General features: G+C 39.9%; 1 protein-coding gene across 1 annotated transcript in view; it reads right to left on the minus strand.

The window, feature by feature from the left end:
* Nucleotides 1-241: 241 nt before the first annotated feature.
* Nucleotides 242-22325, minus strand: part of LOC144630295 (uncharacterized) — a 63708-nt gene continuing 41624 nt past the window's right edge. The window contains exons 22-41 of the mRNA XM_078488626.1: nt 21774-21922; nt 20992-21282; nt 19982-20275; nt 18711-18995; nt 17450-17802; nt 15653-15794; nt 14008-14304; nt 12534-12869; nt 11126-11428; nt 10537-10833; nt 9617-9922; nt 9093-9380; nt 8340-8642; nt 7632-8098; nt 7088-7182; nt 5958-6118; nt 5226-5288; nt 4413-4687; nt 1789-1963; nt 242-1281 (exon numbers count right to left, since the gene is read on the minus strand). Coding sequence (XP_078344752.1) covers nt 1049-1281; nt 1789-1963; nt 4413-4687; nt 5226-5288; nt 5958-6118; nt 7088-7182; nt 7632-8098; nt 8340-8642; nt 9093-9380; nt 9617-9922; nt 10537-10833; nt 11126-11428; nt 12534-12869; nt 14008-14304; nt 15653-15794; nt 17450-17802; nt 18711-18995; nt 19982-20275; nt 20992-21282; nt 21774-21922 — 5113 coding nt within the window. The 3' untranslated portion in view covers nt 242-1048. The remainder of the gene's footprint in view (nt 1282-1788; nt 1964-4412; nt 4688-5225; nt 5289-5957; nt 6119-7087; nt 7183-7631; nt 8099-8339; nt 8643-9092; nt 9381-9616; nt 9923-10536; nt 10834-11125; nt 11429-12533; nt 12870-14007; nt 14305-15652; nt 15795-17449; nt 17803-18710; nt 18996-19981; nt 20276-20991; nt 21283-21773; nt 21923-22325) is intronic.

A 22325-nucleotide genomic window follows, 5' to 3' on the forward strand; every position in this document is an offset into this window, starting at 1 on the left:
CACTGTAAACTGGTCGCATTGTTAGTCGACAATGGCGGAATTTTATAAGGCAAGTTTGCTACGTTTTTCCATTCCTTTTGGGCTTTTCAGCAATAGTAACAACAAAGAGAAATTTTCCACGTTGTCAGAAGAGGAGCTAGCTACACTAAGAAGCAAAAACCAAGAGCAAAACACCTCCAAATAGTACAAAACTTGGGTGAACGTAAGTGCAGCAAAGCGAAGCAAGAAATCTGTCAGGTATTCATCGCCATGAGCTAGTTTTTTGCTGAAATTCGAAAAGAAAAGACGGCGATGAAGTACGAACGAGATAGTGGAAAGGAGTATGTCAGATTCAAGAAGTTGTAAAGCTCTTCGGACACTTTGCTTACGACTTTCATTGATTGATGCAGTGTTTTCACTCACTTTGTAGCAAGCTTCGCAAACTTAGGTGAATAAAATTGCACTGTTTTGTTTAAGTTTTATTTGTGAAGACAATGCTTTGAGTGAGTTGCATGTGCTGTGTTATGCCTACTATTGTTGAATGCTTTTCCCGTTCTGGACATAAGTTTCTTGTTCACGCTGGATTGACTGACTACAAGCTATATAATTAATATGTAACCGGACTACATGCTTGTCCAATTTGGAAATAATTAGATTCAAAAAATTCCTCTGACAGCCAAATTGGACTCGGCCTACGGCCTCGTCCAATTTTGGCTGCCCTCGGAATTTTTTTCATCAAATTATTTCCAAATTGGACAGCATGTAGTCCAATTACGTATACAAAGTACTACCCAATAGGGTTTTATCCGAAGATATAAGAGTTAGAACCACCTTGTACAGCATGAAAGTACAACATGAAAGTACTGCTCAACAGCTTTCATTTGAATGGTCACACACTAGGGTTTCATCCACAGACTTAAAAGTTAGAAACACCTTGTGCAACATAATAAAGAGTACCACATGAAAGTATTGCTCACTAGCTTTCACTTGAATGGTCACATACAAAAGTTGGAACCACATTAATGTATTTGAGGTACGGCTTTGTGAGGTCAAAGGGGAAAGCTTATCATCAGCAATCGGCTTCAGGTTTAATATCCAGTGGATCAAAATAAGGGTTGTCCAGTTGCTCTGTAAGCACAATTGCTGAAGCATATTTTCCGCTTGGCCGGTTCTTGAAGCTCAACAGTAATTGCTTTCTTTCTTTTTCATGTCTCGATGCCATGTCCTCCTTAATTGTGCGTATGTTCTCGTTAAAATCGTCCACCATAGCTTTCATCTCGTCCACAAGCTCCTGACGCAGATCTAATGAAGACAATAGAAAGAGAAACATTGTTTCTATCAGTAAATTAACAAATAACTTTTTTCAACGTTTTGGACGATAAACCGTAAGCCCCGTCTCCGGTATCTCTAGTGTTATATGGTCAGCAGGAGACGTTAAAAAACCCACACCCTTATCGCAAAGAGTAGGACACGGAGTTCCCAGTGTCATGGTCTGGACTCTCGTTTCACGGGTTGGTGCTTCACATGGGATTAACCTCATTGCGCCTTTCCCTCTTGGACAGAAAAATTTCTATGACTATGGCCATGACTATGACTATCACTATGACTATCACTATCACTATGACTATGACTATGACTATGACTATGACTATGACTATGACTATGACTATGACTATGACTATGACTATAACCATACTTTGGAAAAATGTATGTTAAAGAGATGTTGAAGTTGTCATCTTGACATGGTAGGCTCTTTGTGAACCAAATATAATCGGACAGCAGTAACTGAAGTAGTAAAACAAAACTTACTTTGTGGTTCAATCTTTGCCCTTTCTCTTATGCATCGTGTTATTTCCCAGATAATGCCAGACAGTATGAACAATATTAACAGTGTGCTGCTAATGAGCAAGGTCTTTTGAAATACAGTGCTGTGGCTGTCAAAAAGTCCTGTCGACCTTTCTACTGGCAGCGGTTCAGCGGGTTTCTACAAAAAAGTTAACTTTTATTTATACGCATTTATACGTTGGTCGAGCGGCACACAGCGGTCAAACGCAGCGCGCGTGCGTAGTAACTGTGCAATTGCCGCCAAAATTTTTCATACAAAGTCTTAAATTTTCCGAAAACTTTTGCTTTAAAGTCAAAAGTTAACGCCGTCCCTGGAAAGTTAAGGTTTATACGCCGCTTATGGATTGGAAATTTGATAATGCATCTACACTGAGTGTCCCAGCTTGAACTGTTCTTTCACCGTACTATTTCTTTAACAATTTCTTACAAAAGTTTGCCCACTTTCAAGGCGAAAGTTCGAGGCGGCGAAGACCGGATGTGACGTCAATTTTTGCGTTTGACCGCTGTGTGGTCGAGCGGTGACTCAATCAATCAATCAATCAATCAATCAATCAATCAATCAATCAATCAATCAATCAATCAATCAATCAATCATGTAGTCAGTCTTTCAGCCAGTCAGTCCGTTCTTCCTTCCTTCCGTCCATCAGTCACTAGTCAGTCAGTCAGTCAGTCAGTCAGTCAGTCAGTCAGTCAGTCAGTCAATCAGTCAGTCAATCAGCCAGTCAGTCAGTTAGTCAGTCAGTCAGTTAGTCAGTCAGTCAGTCAGTCAGTCAGTCAGTCAGTCAGTCAATCAGTTAGTCAGTCAGTCAGTCAGTCAGTCAGTCAGTCAGTCAGTCAGTCAGTCAGTCAGTCAGTCAAAAGAAATAATCAGCAAAAAGGCTACCAAAGTTATTTCTATCATTAAACGATTTCTATCCAACATTGATTCATCAACAATTGTGATACGAAATAAACTTTTTGATGCCCTAGTTAAACCCATACTTTTGTATGGTTGTGAAATATGGGGACCCGAACTTTTATCATACAAAACACATTTCGATAAAAGTACAATTGAACAAGTTCACATCCGGTTTTGCAAACAAGCATTAAATGTACCATGGTACGGATGCAGAAAACGTAGCATGTAGAGCAGAACTAGGTCGATACCCTTTAGCAATAGACATAAAGACATCTATCTTCTGCTATTTTCAAAGATTAGAACATAAGATAATCAATCCCATATTAAATGATGCATTTCTTTACGCCAAAAAAACATACTAAATCTGTTAGTTTATTGAATGATGATGAAGCATTAGGAATTCACTCCGGTAATGACATATCAGCTCAACAACTTTCAACGAATTTTTGTTCTAAAATTAAACATAGGTTAAGAAAAAATTATTTCCAAAATTGGTTGAAGGTCCAAAATTGCGCGCCAGTTAGCTCTAGAGAAAAATTCACTCACAAAGAAGTTAAAAAGGATTACCAATTAGAAGAGTATCTCACCACAGTTAAAAATCCAGCGCATCGAGTAAGTATTACTAAACTACGATTAGGGGTACATTCCCTACGCATACAAACTGGAAAATATGAAAATGCAGGAGCATCCATACCAGTTGAAGAACGAAAGTGCTTGGTATGTAAGGAAAACCTCATAGAGGACGAACAGCATTTTTTAATGTATTGCAAAGGGTATAATGATGTTAGAAAAGAGCTTCATTCCATCGTGTCCCAAACTGATCCTCGCTTTGTAGATTTAACTGATCATGAAAAAATAATGTACCTTCTTAAATTAGATAATAACGCTACCTCTAGAATCATAGATAAATATATCTTTCTCATGTTTCAAAAACGAAAAGAAATTTTAAATAGAAAGTTATATCAATAAATAGTTGTATAATTAATAGTTCAATTATTATCATAAACGTCTGCATTGTAATTAGTTGCTTTAACAACTTTATTGTAACTAGACCAATACCTCCCTTTGGAGTGTAAGGCACAATTAAAGATTTACTGTTACTGTTACTGTTAGTCAGTCAGTCAGTCAGTCAGTCAATCAGTCAGTCAGTCAGTCAGTCAGTCAGTCAGTCAGTCAGTCAGTCAGTCAGTCAGTCAATCAGTCAATCAGTCAGTCAGTCAGTCAGTCAGTCAGTCAGTCAGTCAATCAGTCAGTCAGTCAGTCAGTCAGTCGATCAGTCAATCAGTCAGTCAATCCGTCCGTCCTTCCGTCCATTAGTCACTAGTCAGTAAGTCAGCTCAGTCAGTCAGTCAGTCAGTCAGTCAGTACGCTCAGCTCAGTCGGTCAGTCAGTCAGTCAGTCAGTCAGTCAGTCAGTCAGTCAGTCAGTCAGTCAGTCAGTCAGTCAGTCAGTTAGTCAGTCAGTCAGTCAGTCAGTCAGTCAGTCAGTCAGTCAGTCAGTCAGTCAGTCAGTCAGTCGATCAGCCAGACAATTTGGAATTGCATCTGTCCATCAGTTGCTGATTCTGAAAACGACAATCGTTCAGTTAGAAAATACGTCAGACATTTAACCACGCAAGACCTGTCTTTCCAAAAAGATGTTGTCTAGGTCTACGACACACCATAATAAAATAATGTTAAATCACATTCACCTTTAACTGTTCCGTATTCTTCTGAATATGATTCGCAATCTCATTAGCAAAGACCTTTTCAGTGTAAGCTTTGAAACACCTTCGGAGTTTTCTGGCCTCTTTCCCCATCACTACTCCATAAGTAGAAGAGTAATCCAGGATCTTATTCACTCGCAGATGTCCGTTTTCAAAGTCGTCCTTGCTGCTTCCAGCACTGTATGTATCAATCAAGGCTCCGATCACTTGTCGCTCACTGAGAGCCGTGAAAATATCTTCAAACGTGTGGTACTCATGACCTAGGAAGCGAACGTATTAAATTACTCGGGCATTGCAAGTCAAATCTAGTAATTTACACCATAATAGCGTCATGCGCGCACCTCAATACTCCGCCCCCCACCCACCCTAAACCCCGCATGAGAAAAATTCGACAATGATGATGGACCACTACAAAGATGCGTGTGGTGTGTTACTAAATTTTAAAGTTTTCGCCCGCAAAAACACCGTAATGCCTCACTCTGGGTATTTATTAGGTATGTAAAGCTTGAAAAGACCACTCATGTCTAACAATCAAAGGAGAAGTAGATTATTCGATGTTTATGGTCAAAGAAGGTTGGACTAACGAATCACAATAGTTTTATGTTTAAATGAACAGATCTTTTTGAGTCCATAAATTCACGCACTCTTGTCAGTAGAAAAGGTAAGTAATGAATACTGAGTTTTGAAGCAATTGTTTAATCTGTTCTGGCACCGTGATTGTCAACAGCTGTAGCAACAACAACAACAACAACAACAACAACAGCAACAACAAAAACAGCAAAGGTACATAGCACATACCGTTGTCCATTCGGGCATTTTTTCTCACTCCCATTCGATATTCCGGCGTCCCCTCGATTGCGGCTACCTGCAGACAGGTGAAAGAAAATATAATTTAAAAACGTGCCCGACCATTGTTTTATAGCGATTACCACTAGATGTTCCTCAAACTATTGATATTAAGTCATGAATTCTTCCTTTTAAGACTTGCGTAAGGCTCCCATGCAGTTTGCTTGTTTTGCAGCAAATGTTTGTTTTTCTTGTTGTGATATTTGATCGCCAGCGACAACCACCGCTTGCAGCAGGTACACTTGGCTAAGACTTGGCTATTATCCGAAATCGCCGACGACGAATTGAAATACGGATATTTAATGTGTCAAATCTCGGATATCGGTGATTTCTATCGACATTCCTCGCTAGCCTCAAATCGCCACCGCATGCAGTTGCAGCACATTTGGGATTTCGCCAATTGCCACGATGATCAAGTAAAATCGGCGTTGCTGGCTCTGAAAACAGTTCTACCCCTGTTGTTCAAACGATGGATAACGCTATCCACCGGATTTATCGTTTTCCATTACCCAGTGGATAGCGTAGTATGTTTTGTCAACACTTATCCACTGGTGGATAGAGTTACCCACCCCTTGAACAACCGGGCCGGACCAAAGCAACGGGTGCGCTCAGGTCTCAGAAACGGGTTCCTGGCCAAAAAATCCCTTCCCTAACACCACCCCTTCTCGCGGTCGCAGTATTGACCTACCTTGGCTCCGTAGATTTTGTAGTCTGTTTCCAAGGTGACACTTGTAATGGATGTAGCCATGTAGCCGTTTACAATTCCAAAGATCACCAGCCCAGATAAAATCACAACAATAGCAATAATTCGTCCTATAATGGATATCGGTGCACGATCGCCGTATCTATGAAAAAGATATTTGTAGGCTTGTTTGAGACGATTACTTGGTTATTACGGCGGAAAATATTTTTTATCCCCAGACATATCCAAAGTCATCTTAATATTTTGATCGCTACATTAATCGACAGGTTATGAGAAAGATGAGATGACCCTGTCAGGAAAATATTCTTCAGTGACAAAAAACTCTTTCAGTGCTAGAACTAAATATAGAATGTTTAGAACTCAGTTTTTTTCATTTCGCACCACTGAATATGTCACCATCACAATTATTTTTGCTTAAGTTACCTGGTATTAAGACTACGTTTACACCAGGGTATATTTTTTCGGATTCATAAATGTTTACGGATTCATCGAATTTAGGGTACTCGGATTCATAGACGTTTACATTAAAAAGGTTGTCGGATTCTCGACCGTTTACACACTTTGATAATCCGAGGACATTTATTCGGGAACGATCACCAAGTAGTTTGTTGCTCGGTCAACAGGAACAAAATGCTGCCCAAAACGAGGTCAAGAACAGATCAAGATGCCACAGAAAACGTTAGTTGGACAGATAATGAAGTGGAGCTACTGTTAGGAGTGATGAGTTCGTACAGTTGCAAAAAGGAAGAATTGGAGTAGGATAGCGTTAAAAGCAAGTACGAGGGTATTACTAAAGTTTTCGTAGATTTGTGTCGACAAGAAGATAGAGAAAAGTCACTATCACAGGCGGATAAACATCCAGATTCATTACAAGACCTGTTTACACGACAAAACATTGCGGATTCAAAAGTATTCGGATACGACGTATTCACTTTGGATTCAAAATCTCCAGAGAGACGTGGAAACTGGGACGTTTTTGTTTCGAATTCACCTGCCTGTGTCTAAACGCCAAAACGAATCCGGTACTAAAACATCCCGGATTCGTCCCGAATCCGGAAAAATTCTGTCTAGTGTAAACGTAGTTTTATAGAGCTGCTTGGTTTAAACTTACCCAACTGTTGTCATAGAAACAAAGGACCAATAAAAAGCCTCAGTTCCTCCCTTAATGAACGATGGAGGGAAGTCTTCTGGGTTGTAATTCGACTCCTAGGCGATAAAAAATAAAAGCAAGAGTGAATAATGATATCATTTGTTACAGACTCAGTTTATTTCTGGTTCGGCTGCTCACGTTTTAATATGCAGGAAAAGTCCGTTTTTAGTTAATATGCGAGCCGCCACGGATAAGATTTAGTGATCAGTTAATGATTCCATGTTGCCATACAATCTTGTTCAAGGTCCTCTTTCCTTTAAGAGTACGCTGGAAGATTAGATACGACGTTGGAGGCAATTTAGTGCTTTAAACTGAGATTTACTTTAAGAAAATGGGGAAATATTCATCTGTGCGTAATTATTAGTCAGTGGAAAGAGGGACTGTGAGATGAACGTGTGTTACTGAGGAACACAACACCAGGACTAGGTCCGAACTCCCTACCTTACACCACTATACTACTAACGTCTCTGATCGCTTTTTAATGAGAATATTCCGTTTGACTTACCACTGCCCAAACTACTAGTCCCGCTAAATACGTGATGAACAAAGCGAGTGTGATCGCTGGCCAACAGGCAGCAATGTTCGTCAAGATAGCGTTGGGCATGTCATCATGGGAGTTTGTATTCACAATGTACGCCATACCAGGTGATTCTACAATTCCTTGATAGCCAAACTGTTTGGCAAAATGCGTCTGCTCTTTATAGCCATACACGGGGAAGAAAAAGTCTGTGGGATTAGCGATACTTTCCTTGAATGCACGCAGATGATGAAGCTTGGCGGACTGATTGTAGCCATTTGAATTCAAGTCCACGTAAGAGGCACCATGCGATTGGCAAGTTTCACAACACGTGACTGCAAGCTTGCTGAGGATTGGTGGAATAAGCCCGTCAGGGATATCATTTTTGGACACTTGGACGTATGGTCGAAACTCGTACCAACTCGTTGTTAGACGTTTATTACAGCGACAGGTCTCTGCAGAAAATAACAGAATACGATATTCATTGACGCGAATATTACAGTCAAACCTGTTGAAATTTAAAGCGAGATATTCTTATTGCTTTTTAGCTTATTACCACTTTATTTGGTCTCTGCATTATTTTATTATCTCTTAAGGCTTACTTTTATCTGAAAGTAGTTTTCAAATCAGATTTGGATTCAAACATGTATATTTGTGGGAAAACATATCTTGATCATTTTTAGGAATTGGACAAACCTGCATAATCCGTGGCCGATGGTCCGTTGCCCATGATTGTATATCCCAGTACATCAATGCGATACAAAGTAAATATTTCGAGTTTTTTTAACACAATAGATAAAGTAGATGGGCTAACTATCTGCTCTTTGATTGGCTGGTGCTGAACTGGCTCTTCACCAATCGCGACGGCCTGGTACCTGATCTTGTAACCAAGTAAAATGCCGTGGATGTACTTTGGATTAATTGGTTGCCAGGTGACGGGTATGGTTGTCAAGGTTACGTGGCTTTCAGCGATGATGCTCTCTGGTGGTTTGCTAGGAACTTGTAAAAAGAAAAACAATTTGTTTTGTACTAGAAGTACTCTCCAAAAACATGGATTGTGTACCCAATGCCCCTTAATAACAAAAAGAGTACAGCGATGACAAAAATATTCGCCAGTCCATGTTAATATTACAAGAGGTACGCAGAACACAGCCTATTGAACTGACCATTTCACCAAGTAAGAGCAATGGCTAAAATTTGTCAAGTGAAAGGTTTCACTCTTTCATTTTAAGAAGAATGCATTAAGAAATCAATTTGGATATATTGTTTATTTGGTATAAACATGGCAACAAGAAAATGGTAAAAGCTCAAATAAAGACAAGTTTTACACAAAACATTTCGTTATGTCACAAAGCACTGGAGACCGCTGTGTTTACTCCATAGCCACTGTCGCGTTAAGAACTTTTTTTTCTTTTGGAAACTGAGACACATTATACGTAAGTTACATACCATCTTGACCAGTGACCGCCGGTATGTTGTTCTCTGGTCCATATCCTTCACTCGTGAACGCGCGAACTTGAATAGAATAGATTGTAAACTTCTTTAAACCATCAAGTATAACCCAGTTGAGGAGTGGACCTCGCTCTCTAACTTCAACCGTGCCATTGGTTTGGAACTGAACTTGGAACCCTCTTATGATGCCATTTCTGAATTGCGGAGGAACTGGACCCCATTCAACAAGAAGGCTGGTGGAGCTTGGTGCAGAGTATTTGATGTACAATGGAGGACGTTCCGGATCTGGGATTAACAAGATCAAGTTAACAATTAAGGGATTGGGGGTTGTATCCGTCAGCGCGATGCGCGAGGCTAAAGAAGATCTCGTGCGCAATTCAAAGCGTGTGAGAAAAACATAGTTTCTTCACCTCGTGTGTTTAACACGCAAATCCCGCGCGCCCTCAGACTGATTTGTAAGCGGCCGACTAAGAGCAAGCTTATGGTATCATATAGACAGAGAGGAAACGTAGAAAACTTACTGTCTTCGTGTGTCCGTACAAATATGGAGTTACTCAACAATCCGTCTCTAGTCGTGAACGCCGTAACCCAAATATGGTACTGGGTATATTTGTGCAAGTTGATAATCTCTGCTTCAGTCACAGATATATGGACTGACATGTTTCTTAGCACGCTTGGATGGACGGAGCTCGGTGCCTCTTCATAGTAAACAGTGTAACCGCGAAGAATTCCACGAATATTGGGTAAAACAACTGAATCCCACTGAACGAAGATTGAGGTCGAGTTTGTGGCTTGTCCTGTTAGGTTTCCTGGAGGTTGGTAAGGAGCTGCGAATAAAACACAAGATTCAATAAACTGTTGAAGTGCATTGAGTATTCTCCTTTGTTTTACCAAGTACACTTTATTATAATGGAGTAGCCTTGTTACCCCGAGATATTTTTAGATTTATTAAAGTTCGAAGATATAACACGCCTTGGGATTGGCTGGAAACAGTGTTTCTACACCTACAAAAATCATAAAAATGGCGCATAAAAATTTATTCTCCGGATATGCAATGGCTGAACGAAAGCATATAGCCATGTGTTATACTCTCATAAAAACGCGACGGGAATTTGAGTACAGGAAGAGTTCTCAAATTGTGTCTATCGGCAGTATAGTAGATGGCTTTATATATATAGATTTAATGAATTCACTTTTTAGCCAATCAGAGCGCGCGCAGACGCAGCATCGAAACTGTAGTACTCAGGTGTCGTACTATGATATAAAGCAACAAACAAACACGTTCTAAGACAATGATTAACGCTGAGCAAGATAGCTTAAGATCAGGAATTCTAAATTCCTTAATTCTTTATATTTAGATGATTTGGCCTAGATTTAATACGCAATTGAATCTCTAAAGACAAATATGGATTGAGAGGGGAATGGGCTGCCTGTGGCTTACGTTCTTCGTCTGTATCTTCAAGTATTAAGTCACTCCATGGACCGTCTCCTACAACGGTGAAAGCGGCCATCTTGACACTGTAGTTCGTCCATATCTCCAAACCGGTGATTTCCAATGATAGGATAGCAGCGCTCAAGGTGTAATTTCTAATGTCATATCCACTGATGTCGAATACAGCAAGCTTGTAACCGATTCCAATACCGTTTATAGTTTCGTAGGGCACTGGAAACCAGTTAACTTTAATAACTGTTGGTTCAATTCCTTTAGCTGTGATGTTGACTGGCGGTTCATCGGGAACTGAGGCAAAGAGACGAACAAATTTATTTAGAGAACAACACCCCCTTTATTCCATTAAGTCACTATTTTAAAATAAGTACATTACAAAATTAGTACTAGCTGTTTAAAAAGGATTTTAATAGAGTTTGCGAACGCTTGAAAAATTAATTATAGCATAAGAATCGGAAACTATTCGTAAACTCAACGTGAATTTGCCAAAACAGCAATTGTTCTCCCAATTCTGTGCGCCCCAATTTACTTATACTTCTAAATTTTCTTAGAAAAAAACTGCAATACAACACACATTACTTACCGTCCTGTTCAGTTCGAACTAATACAGGTTCCGAAAAATTCCCCAAACCAACAACTGTCGATCCGGCAACTTGGATAGAATATTCCTTGTACTTTCCTAAACCTTCCAGTTCTGCATGCAGTTTAGTGCTGTTCACCGTTACCATGGAAATGTTATCGTGCGCTTTATCATGTCTCCAGTACCTCACGTGATACCCCAGGAGAATTCCGTTCACGTGATCTGGTGGGATGGGCTGCCACGTGACATTAATACTTGTTGAGCTGGTGTTGTATGCGGTGAAGTTTGTCGGTGGGTGATCAGGTACTAGAGATAATGAGAAAGCAAAAAGTTTGCCGTAAGTAAAAGAGACATCACTAACGCTGATAAGTGTCAATACAATACATCATCATCATCATCATCATCATCATCATCATCATCATCATCAAAGTCATCGTCACCGTCACATACTTATACAAAAATACAGCAGGAAAACAAACTAACAAAGTTTAAAAAGTCTGGATATTTCCATCGGAACAGGTACACAATTTTATTCTAAACTTCTTTAGTTGGCGTTGAAGTAAGTGATACAAAAATCTTCTTTATAACGACTTTGTTTTTTTTTAATCAAAGAGTAAATCTTGGCGCATATCTTCGCACACCAGATTAGTAGAGGGCACTGGGCCCTATTAGAAACCGAAAAACCGAACAAAAAATCATCAAAAAAACAACGATAAATTTCGATCAAACCGAAAACCACACACAAAAAATTCAAATTTCAAAAGCCCTTATCTTACCCTTTGACACCTGAATTTTTTTTAAAGGTTTTTCTCATATATACGTTTTTGACATTTCTGTTTAGTTACAAGCTAAAACATATTACCCAAACTTGCATTTTGAACAGGAAACAAAATGGGAAAAACTGAAAACCACATCGAATATCAAATCCCGAAAACCTCTTCTATTTTTGGCGAAAACCGAAGACCAAATGCCAAAAGAAGGAAAACCCCTTAACCGCATAAGACACCAAAACCACAGTTTTCGGGGCGAAAACCAAAAGTCGAACTAAAAAATGACCAAAACTGCAAAATCAAAGCTCCAGATGGCTCCCTCTATAAGAATTAAAAAGGGAATCAAAAATACTATTTACATCGAAAAAGTTTATGATCTCCAAGGTTGCATAAATTTCGTTATGTAGAATAGTACACAATTTCCCTTATGGAGGAATGCCAATTTATCAATTCGTTATTAGGTTTATTAAAAGTATAGTGACAGCTTGAGTGAGCGACGGAAAGAAAACTCCTATCGGACATCTTGGTGGGCAACATGGCACAAAGAACTTCATAACTGACATATCAACACGTATGTGGTGATGCCATTTTTAGTAGCCAATCAGAACGTAGGTACCAGCCAATAAAATGTTATGTCATACCGTCTTGTGCCGTAGTAAAGTTTGCCGCCAATGTGGGAATGCCATCTTTAACAGTAAATGCCAACACAATGACTGTATACGTGGTGTAAGTCTTTAAATCTTCAAGGTTAAAGCTAAATGATTCGTTCTCGATGCTCCTTTTCCTGCGCTTGGCTTGAGTAACATTTATAACAGAGGTCTTCCAAGTGTCATTTGGAGTTTTACTTTCACCGTATATGACTTTATACCCTCGGAGCACGCCGTTGATATGATACTTATCAACTGGTTTAAGTTGAAATGATAATCCTGAGGTAGTCGTGTGTTGAAGAGTGAAGTTTCTTGGAGGTTCACTGGGAGCTGTAGTTTAAAGCAAAAATAATACCGAGATTTAAACGATGCGAACTAAACATGAGACGCTATAATATGTCAGGCAGTAAGCAAGTAAAATGTAAGCCACTAGGCCAGTAGATAAGTAAGCAAGGAAGCACATAAGAAAGGCAGGTTGTTACAGCTGCAGCAGGTATAAACTAATCAGCCTGGGTCATAGTGAGCGATCATTGTTTTATGACTTAATGCTCAATAATGTATCTCCACCATTGCCGGAAGAGAAAGGAGGGAGGATTGAGGAGGGAGGGTTATTTGTTGAGCTACCAAACCACAACATTAACACTTACTCGCAACACAACAGAAGCAATAAGACATAAGGATAATGCTTAAAGGAACCATGTCATGGAGTACGGCTATTTTTTTTTCAAGTTTGTTATTCGTAATCCATCTTAATCATCGTCAGTAGAAACCATCCTTGTTTATTTTCGGGGTTTTATTACTTCTTTGTTGTTTTTTTTTATGTTAGAAAACTATTATTCTGTGGTTTCCTTCAATTTAAAAGTAATCTGCAAGATTACTTATATTATTATTCATTCAAAATATTTCTCTGTTTCTGATTGGCTTTCGATCCCCGGCTAATTCCAGCTAACCGGCTAGCGCCGACCAAATTTGGAAGAAATTCCAATTATTGGACGATTGACGTCATTAAAATGACGTCAACCGTCCAATATCAAACATTATTGGATCGCAACCTCGTTCCCAAGGATGATCATCCGATCGCAACCTCGTTCCCAAGGATTGCTGACGTCAGGCAACTGAACGGCTTTGCTGCCGAGCAGGTTGAAAGCGCGAAAATGGCCGCTAGATTTGAGCATTACGAAGAAGTAAAATATTTAAGTTATTAGAAGACAAGGAAAGTCAAAACACGGAAAAAACAACGAAGGGGAGTCGATCGATTTTGAAAGCGTATCTTCAAGAGGAAAAAATCCCTGATCCAGCCACAGCGGAGGACTTGGAGCTGTTTTACGAAAATTCTACGTCGAAGTAATCAAGAACGATGGAAACCTGTACTCGAAAACATCGCTTTCCTTCAAATGTAGAGGCATCTCAAACATTGCAGTCAATAACACTCTGACAATCTGCCAGTTTTGGCTTTATCTCGACATACCGTCTTCTTGTGTCTTCAAATCCATTACATCAGTGATATTTCCCTCCCACGAGCTCGTAATTCCAAAGACTTTGAATTCATAAGGCGTAAACGGTTTCAAAATGTCCAGGTCCACATCTGTTATCGAGGAATTGACCGTGTAATTAAAACGTTCTCCTCTCAGTAAATCGAAGATTTCCATTCGGTATTCTAACACGGGTTCGCCTAACTTGTACGGGTCCAGTGGCTTCCAGCTGAGACCGACTCCTGTTGCGCTTGGGACTGAGGTCGTTATATTAACTGGGTCAATCGTGAAATCTAGAAAGAAAAGGAAACAAAGGATTGTTAGCATTAAATTTTGGGAAGAGAAGTAAACCTTCAAGATTTCGAGTGAAGCTGAGTGAGTCAGTGGCGGCCAGTCAGCTACGACGTGAAAGCAATTTGGATCATTTACGAATGTTTGAAGTTTTGAGTTGAGATTAAATTACAAGGTTTACGAGGATACTTGCTGGGGAAAAAATCTTTGGAGTAGCTGTCTTAGGGCCTGTTTACATGATTCCGGAATGACTTTCATTCCGGAACGAAACTCGTTCCAGAATGAAGTTCGTTCTGCATTTACATGACAGAGTCGACCGGTTCAACCAAAGGCATTTTCACGTGCGCGGTTTTCGCGCGAGATCAAAACAAGGTGGCGCATGTTTCGCGCAAACATGTTTTTGTGCCCATTAATTGCCGTATCTGCAATTTTAACGAGTAATTTGACCAAAGAGCTACTTCTTTGGGCTAAACAGTAAATGCTATTACGTTTTTTCGCTCTCAATTCAAACTGTGGAGTCCGTATGCAGTTTCATGAGTTGCGATTTCATCTCGGAACGAAATTCGTTCTGTGTTTACATGATACCAGAATGAATGTCATTCCGGAACGAAACTTTCATTCCGGAATGAAAACCGGAATGAACTCATTCCGGAATGACTTGACTTTCGTCTCGGTATCATGTAAACAGATACAGACAAATGTATGGGGATGGAATGAACTCGTTCCGGAATGAAAGTCATTCCGGAATCATGTAAACAGGCCCTTAGATGCAGTAGAGTACGTCGTCAGAAATTATTCTTAGAAAGAAAATTGGCGTTGTTATTAACATTTACATTGAATTGCCATGGTAATATGCCTTATGATAACGTTATTTACTCAAAACCCACCACCAAGCCTCGGTTACGCAAATTATTCTCAACCTTTCTCCACCTCATGCGGTTTTCACAAGGGTATTCTTTTCATCTTTGCTGCTTTGCGAATTCGTTCGTTTTTAACATTTACAAGTTTACACTTTTAAAGCGAGGCCTTGTTGGTGAAAGAAGGCAGTCTGACGTAAACATGCATAGGGCTATTTAATTGAAATATCTGTTTTATTTAGTTTCCGTGTTAATTTGAGGTTGTTATCCGGTTATTTAGATGCCGAGGAGCGAGCTCTCGAGCCAGCTATCAAAGTCGATAGAAACCGAAAGCAAGCAGCCTGACAGTTTTAATTTAGCAGAACCGACCACGTTCTTAAGGCCTTCCTCTATTGTTTGGTAGAAGGCACCTGTCTAGCCAGCAGATTTGCAAGTAGGAAGCCACTGGGCTATGCTAAAAGGTGATCAAAGTAATATTTTATTTCATGATTACCGTATTCACAGGTGTAGAACTCCGCCCTCATACATAGGTGGTCTTCCCAAGACTTTGGTAGAATCCGAATGTAGCGTGCCTTGATTGGTGGAGTGATTGCATTGTATACGACAGTGTCGCCATCCCAGTTACTTTGAAATATCTGTGAAAAAGTAAAGTGACTCAGAAGGCTAACATTGTTGGCATACAATTTTATATATTTTTATTCGCGTTGATTATCAATAGTTTTTGCTGTTAAAGTTCTACATTGTTGTCTCTCGCTTCTACGTTTTAGAATTCAAGTCGATTCAAGTTGAGTAGTTTAACGTGTTTAATCATTACAAACAATCTTATTTGATTTCTTAAATTTCAATAGAGTTATGATAATTTTCTTAGTACCGAAACGTGGTCTGTACAACGACCAGGTTGTTACCAAGCAACGTACACGTGCCAGAACATGCGACTAACTCATGCACATGTTCTTGCAACAATTTACATTTTGTTTTGCAAGCTGGAAATGTTTCCCGTGGGAAAATTTCCAGACCCTATCCCTTTTCTTTTGATTCCAGATCGACTTGATTACTTTTCGTAAACAACTATTGTTTCACTTAATCCAGCTAAACTAAACAGTTAATGTTTTTGTGTTCGCCCAACAGTCAAGTAACGACCTGGTCACTATTTTTAATTACTAGCATTTATGTTGTTAAGTGTTCCTAACTTAGTTTGAGTTAATTCTGGACACTCTGGTCTTTTGACCAGCACGAACTGTGGAACTTTGATTCCATTCGACTTTATGAACAATGGATCACTTTAATTAGTTTAATTAGTTACCTCCAAAATATTTACTTGTTACTTTTGGAACCTTTTGTGGTATTGAATTTAGCATTTTGTATACAGACCACGTATCGAAGGAAAAACTCCCTTAGTTTCAGCAATGTCAGTGATTGGTATCGGAAAAACTTTTGTTTATGCTTCGCTTCTATCAACAGTTCAACTAGACCGATCAATTTGTTAGAAGTTGTAACTTTTACGGCAAAATTAAGTACCAGGCTTGCGACAGATTAAAGAGCGTCTCCGTTGCTAAGTTAAGTTGAAATTCCAAAACATTCGAGCTGAACCAATCGGAAAACTTTACGTAATGTACATTAACCAATCACTGTACGTTCTGGAATTAAGGAGTGAACTCTTAAGCGTTGTTTTTAGCGTGTAAGCTCCAATTGAGAGCAAAACCGAAACGAGTAGAACTTGTGATTAAACTCATCCAGAGAAACTAGCAAGAGTCTCCCGTCAAACAGAGTTTCTCCCAAACGTACCGCGCAACAACATGATCAGATTTGTTCATAACGACTACACCGGCATCCTTATCCTGCTTTGTAGTCTAGTCGTTTCAACTGCTCTATAGCCCTTTGCAGTGTTTCGGTGGCTTTGGTGATTTGCCTGACTCGATGTAATTATTGAGGGCAATTGATCGTAGGTCGCAGCGTTAAACTCTTTCTTATCATCGGATAGAGTGCGTTTCAGTTACCAGTACAATGCATACTACGCCGTGTGACGTTAATCGTAACGCTAACCTATTTCTGAAGTATGGCTGCCATCTCGTGCGACGTCGTCGTCGTACGTACGTACGTTGCCGCACGCGCCTGCGAACCATACCGCTACTCATGATATGACCTTGAAAAATCAAGTGCATGGTTCTGCAGCCTGCATCAGATTCTCCTATTTCTATGGTTACGAGGCTCCGCTCTGCGGCCCTTCGGGCTATAAACAACATGCAGCTTACTGTGTTTGTGCCAAACAATAGAAATTAAACTAAAATACCTTCACGCTTCCAAACTGTTCGTAAGCTTCAAAATCAACGCCATCGTGGCTGTAATCCAACGAGTAAGTTTTAACCCACTGATGGTAAACATGCCTGTTATTTACATGATTTGCATCGAAAAATCTGCCTTGAGTTGCCACTTTAGTAACAGTAGCTTTTTCTTGAAAGTCAACTTGCAGCCAAGGCTGGTTGACGTCATTTCGAGCAGCGCACCAAGATCCTACGATGTTAGCATTTCCCGGGTCAAAATTGAGTCGGGCGTTGCTGGCCGCATGAGCTACATCAAACTCAGTGGATGAAGTGATTTGTGAGTCGGAAATATTATAGTGTTCCATACCAAGAGCATGACAACCTGCGAGGAATCAAATAATCCAATTTTATTATAAATGTGAAGTCTTAGATCACTCGTTATTATCCCCCTTCCCATTAACATACAGTTGCTGAACAAGTGTGAAGATTTTTCAATTCCTTTTAGGGCCGATTTCGATGTTACAAACGACAATAGTCACTCGTTCCGATCGAGCCATTTGTGGATTTAGAATTAGTGCGTTTTGCGCGGTGACATGGTCCCCTAACGATTTTGCCTCCACTGAACACGACTGGACACAAACTGTAAATCCTGGTTTTCGTACTTGAAAACAGTTTAATCTCATTTATCAATGACGTCTTGTGGTTCATGGAGTGTCCTTGAGGTGGTAGTGTAAAGCCTATTCTTGGCCACTCACTTCAATTCCTGGAGTAACACTTTGTTCATCATGACAGCTTTATTTAGTAATCGTTAAACCATGCCCCTTCATTAAAATCCTCACTGACAAACACTCGATTTGAATCCTTTTAAAGACAAATAAAAGTTCATAAGATACACCAAAGAGCTTGGCGTTTGCTGGTTCAGCCACTTACCTCGTTAAAGTAATTATAATTGAGACTCAAGAACAAAATAAATTGCTGTGATTGAAAACCACCGAGGCGCAATGAACGTCGTGTTAACATGGAAAACTGTGAGACGAGTTTGTAGAATAGTGAATTAAAAGCCTTGTTGATCGCTCTTGACCAATAAGAGCGCCGATAGTATCTCAGTCATTTTATAAATAAGGATATTAAGACACATGCCAATCGACGAGTAATCAATGTTTTTTACCAAACTGCAAATGGAGGATATTTTGGTAGTGCACGCCATTAATTCCAACTTTTAGAGTGTACAAGAATACAATCTAAAATATTCTAACATACAAAGAAAGACATGGAGCTTGTCTGACCTACCATCTAAATTTGTGACTACTACGACCTCCTCACTGAAGTTCCCACGCCCTTTTGAAGTAACGCCAGCCACCTGTAGTTTATAAACCATGGATTTTTCTAGCCCTTGGATCTCCCAAGTTAAACTGCTGTTGCAGGCATAAAAAAGTTCACCAGTATCAAGGACCTTCACGACATGAACCTTTAGAATTCCATTAGTATGGTTTTCTGGGATGGCTTGCCACGTGACCATAACACTCGAGTAACTTGTGCCATGTGCTACTACCACTGGAGGCGCGAGGCTGGGAACTAAAGTAATGACAAGTATTATAAATGTGTAGAAGAAAAACAGAGACCAATAACTAAGGGTTTGGTAAAGGAAGTGAAAGTCTAGGCTCATCTATCGATCAGTAGCAAAACAGTCATCATCTTTAGTAGCCTGTGTACAGCCCTCCCGCTCAAAAAAAATGCGCCTTTAGTTTTCTGTAGTATTCACAGTAGTCTTCTTTTTTAATAAGTGCAGAAACCCCGGGGGGACTCCCCTATAAAAATGACGGGGTGCTTGTTGGAGTATTTCAAAAACACCCCTGAAAGGTATCAGAATCTCGTTTTCCAGGCGTGGGCCTTAAGTATTTTCACCCCTTAGAAGTAAAAATTGCACTGGCACTGGCCCATTTAATATTGATAAAGACGACGTTTTTGAACACCTTCTTTTGTTAAATTTTTTTGGAATTATTGCTATAAATCTATATCCTAGGCCTCTTAAAGGTACATCGACTACTCTAGCGGTGGTCGTTTTAGGTTTTAGCACCCAAAGCGGTACCAATCCACAAATGTTACGATCTAAAAGGTACGACGAGCACCCCCGTCATTTTTACAGGAGAGTTTCCCCGGTTCAGAACAAACGTAGATGATTTTCATTGTTCCAAATAAAGTGAAATATTTTTTTTCGTTTCATAGGGTTTCACTCGACATTGCTACACGTCAAGAGGTTTTATGTTATTTCGCAAATGACATAGGGATTCCCTTCGATAAACGTTATCGTTGATAGCTGCAATAGCTTGACAATCGCCTCGTCCCCAGGCGAGTCTCCTTGGTTGGGTCGCAGTGCGTGTGGGAATGAACCAGTTGCACTCGAAAAACGTTTCCCCACATTTCACAACCTATAGCTAGATATCATTCTTGCGTACCCTGTTTCCCGCCTTTTACCGACGAAATATAACTTCCCTAGGGACACGGCAGGCTGAGCAAGGTTTTGAGGTTTCTCTTTTTTTGTTAATGGTAATTTATCTCACCTCCCTCCTGTGATCTGACTACAATAGGTTGACTTGGTGGCCCTTCTCCAACGACAGTAAACGCGGCAACTTGTATGGCGTACAACTTGTACATCTCAAGGTTTTGCAATTCTGCTGTTAAATTATTTGCCGTCACGGTCATTTGCTGTAGATTGCTATTTTGTGCTCCGTACATGACGCGGTAACCTAGAATGATACCATGGCGATGTTCGGTGGGGACTGGTTCCCAAGTAACGACGATCACCCCAGCACTATTGAGGAAGCCACCAACGTTTAATGGAGGAGACGTGGGAACTATAAATGAGCAAAATATTGAAAATACGTCGCGGAAGACATATATTGTAAAGTTTAGCCAAAACGTTTTAAACTTATCATTCATAATCTGACTCAATGTACTCCAATCTTAACCATCCTTGTTTCCCTATTTGGTTTATTATCACCGCTTTAGTCTTTGTTAGTAAATTATTTTTCTGGGGTCTCCTTCAACGTAAGGCAATTTTCTAAAAAGTTGAAAACGTGACGGGTGCGTTTCTTAGTCCGGAGGGGTTTCACCTTCAGGTAACATGTACGGTCAGAGGTGGTAAATTTTATTTCATAATTCGCGGAGATGTCTTGGGATTGCTTCCTTCAAACAAAAAAATTCCATCCTATTTGAGTGGTATTATCACTGACTATTACAAACGTTACGAATAGTTGGATAAAGCTTGCGTTCAAGCCTAGTTGGCCATCAGCCCGGCACTTGTCTTCGGTTTCTGTAGCAAAAACCGATCAGGAGTATTTCTTCTCCCCCCAGGATGGGATGTCAGTCCATTGCGGGTTACCTCTAGCCGGTGCCCATATATACACCTGGGTGGCGAAAGGAACTTCTAGAGTTAAGTGTCTTGCCCAAGACCACAATGCAATGACCCCGGCCAAGGCTATTACCCGGACCGCTGGATGGTTAGTACAGCCACTAACGACGAGGCCGTCTCACCTCCCACCGAACAGTTGATTAAGGTTTTAACACTCACCGTCCTCAGCTGTTCTCACTAACACCTCGTTACTTTCCTTTCCTTCTCCTTCAAGACTGACAGGCCTGACACTAATTGCGTACAAGGTGTATATTTCTAGGTTTTCCAACTCGTATCCTGGTACCCCTGAATCAACACTGACGATCAATTTCTGTAATGAATCATTCAAGCGATATAATATTTGAATCCCAGAGAAAATTCCATGTGTTAAGTCTTCGGGCTCATTCCATGACACTGCCAGAGATGTAGAGCTTGTGTTGTATGCGGTGACCTGGAGTGGCTTTATGTAAACTGTAACAAAGTGGTTTTAAAAGCAGCATTCAGACACACGAGTGAGTGAATTGTGTAAACTGAACACTCACGTCATCAGGGTTATCAAGAATATTGGCAATAACTACAAAAACTATTAAATTAATTGCGATGAAGAAGATGGATTCGCAGCTGAACAAATCGCTTTCCGTTGGATAATTTGGATTGTATCAAGAGATCAATGTTTCAATGAATGTGTGTACTCGAATGTGTGTACACACGTCGGATAGCTGAAACAGAAACACAAAGGTATAGTGGGGGAATTAATTTGATATACAGTTTTTTGCGAGCGACTTTTTCTCTACCAAAGTTTCATTAACATTGGCAGGATATCATGTAAAGTATAGTATATCAAAAGTAAAACAATTTTCGGATAACTTGAATAAAAACCGCCAGAAGATCCGTACAATACTTTAGCTTTATATCAATTTATTGGAAACTATTTTAAAAAATCATGCCGTCTACAAACGTACCGTCATTGGCTTCCATGGCAACGGAGTTAACAGGTATACTTCCCAGCATGCCTCTCGATACGATACTTGTCTCAAGAGGTTCTACTTCCTTGTACCCACTCCTTTTGAATCGTACAGTAAAGTTCACCACCAGATTTGTGTGGTTAACCCTGAATGGAAAGGATCACAAACAAGGGTTGTTACCACTTTTTGCAAGTTTGAATGGCTATTACAATTTAGGCCAAAATCATCCGAAAAACTTAGAACAATGAATTTTAAAAACATTTTCTTTTGTGATTTAGTTATACACAAACAGGTAAACACCAACGATATTATTTCCCGACGTTTCGGCGACATCATGACGCCATTATCAAGGGTAAATTGAGAAAAAAATAATTAAATGCGAGGTTCAAAGAGATAAACATTTGCATAATGGTGGTGGCTATACGAATACTTTAGCACGGATTGAATCCGTTTGCACGTTCAGACTCGGTGTTAATTGCTTGATGTAAAGCATCTCGTTGACAAGACAGTCAAATTTGTTCTTGCATTTCTTTACTAAAGAAATGCAAG

This window comes from Oculina patagonica, chromosome 11 (genome assembly GCF_052425735.1).
Source record: "Oculina patagonica isolate OP01 chromosome 11, crgOcupat, whole genome shotgun sequence".
Lineage (NCBI taxonomy): Eukaryota > Metazoa > Cnidaria > Anthozoa > Scleractinia > Oculinidae > Oculina > Oculina patagonica.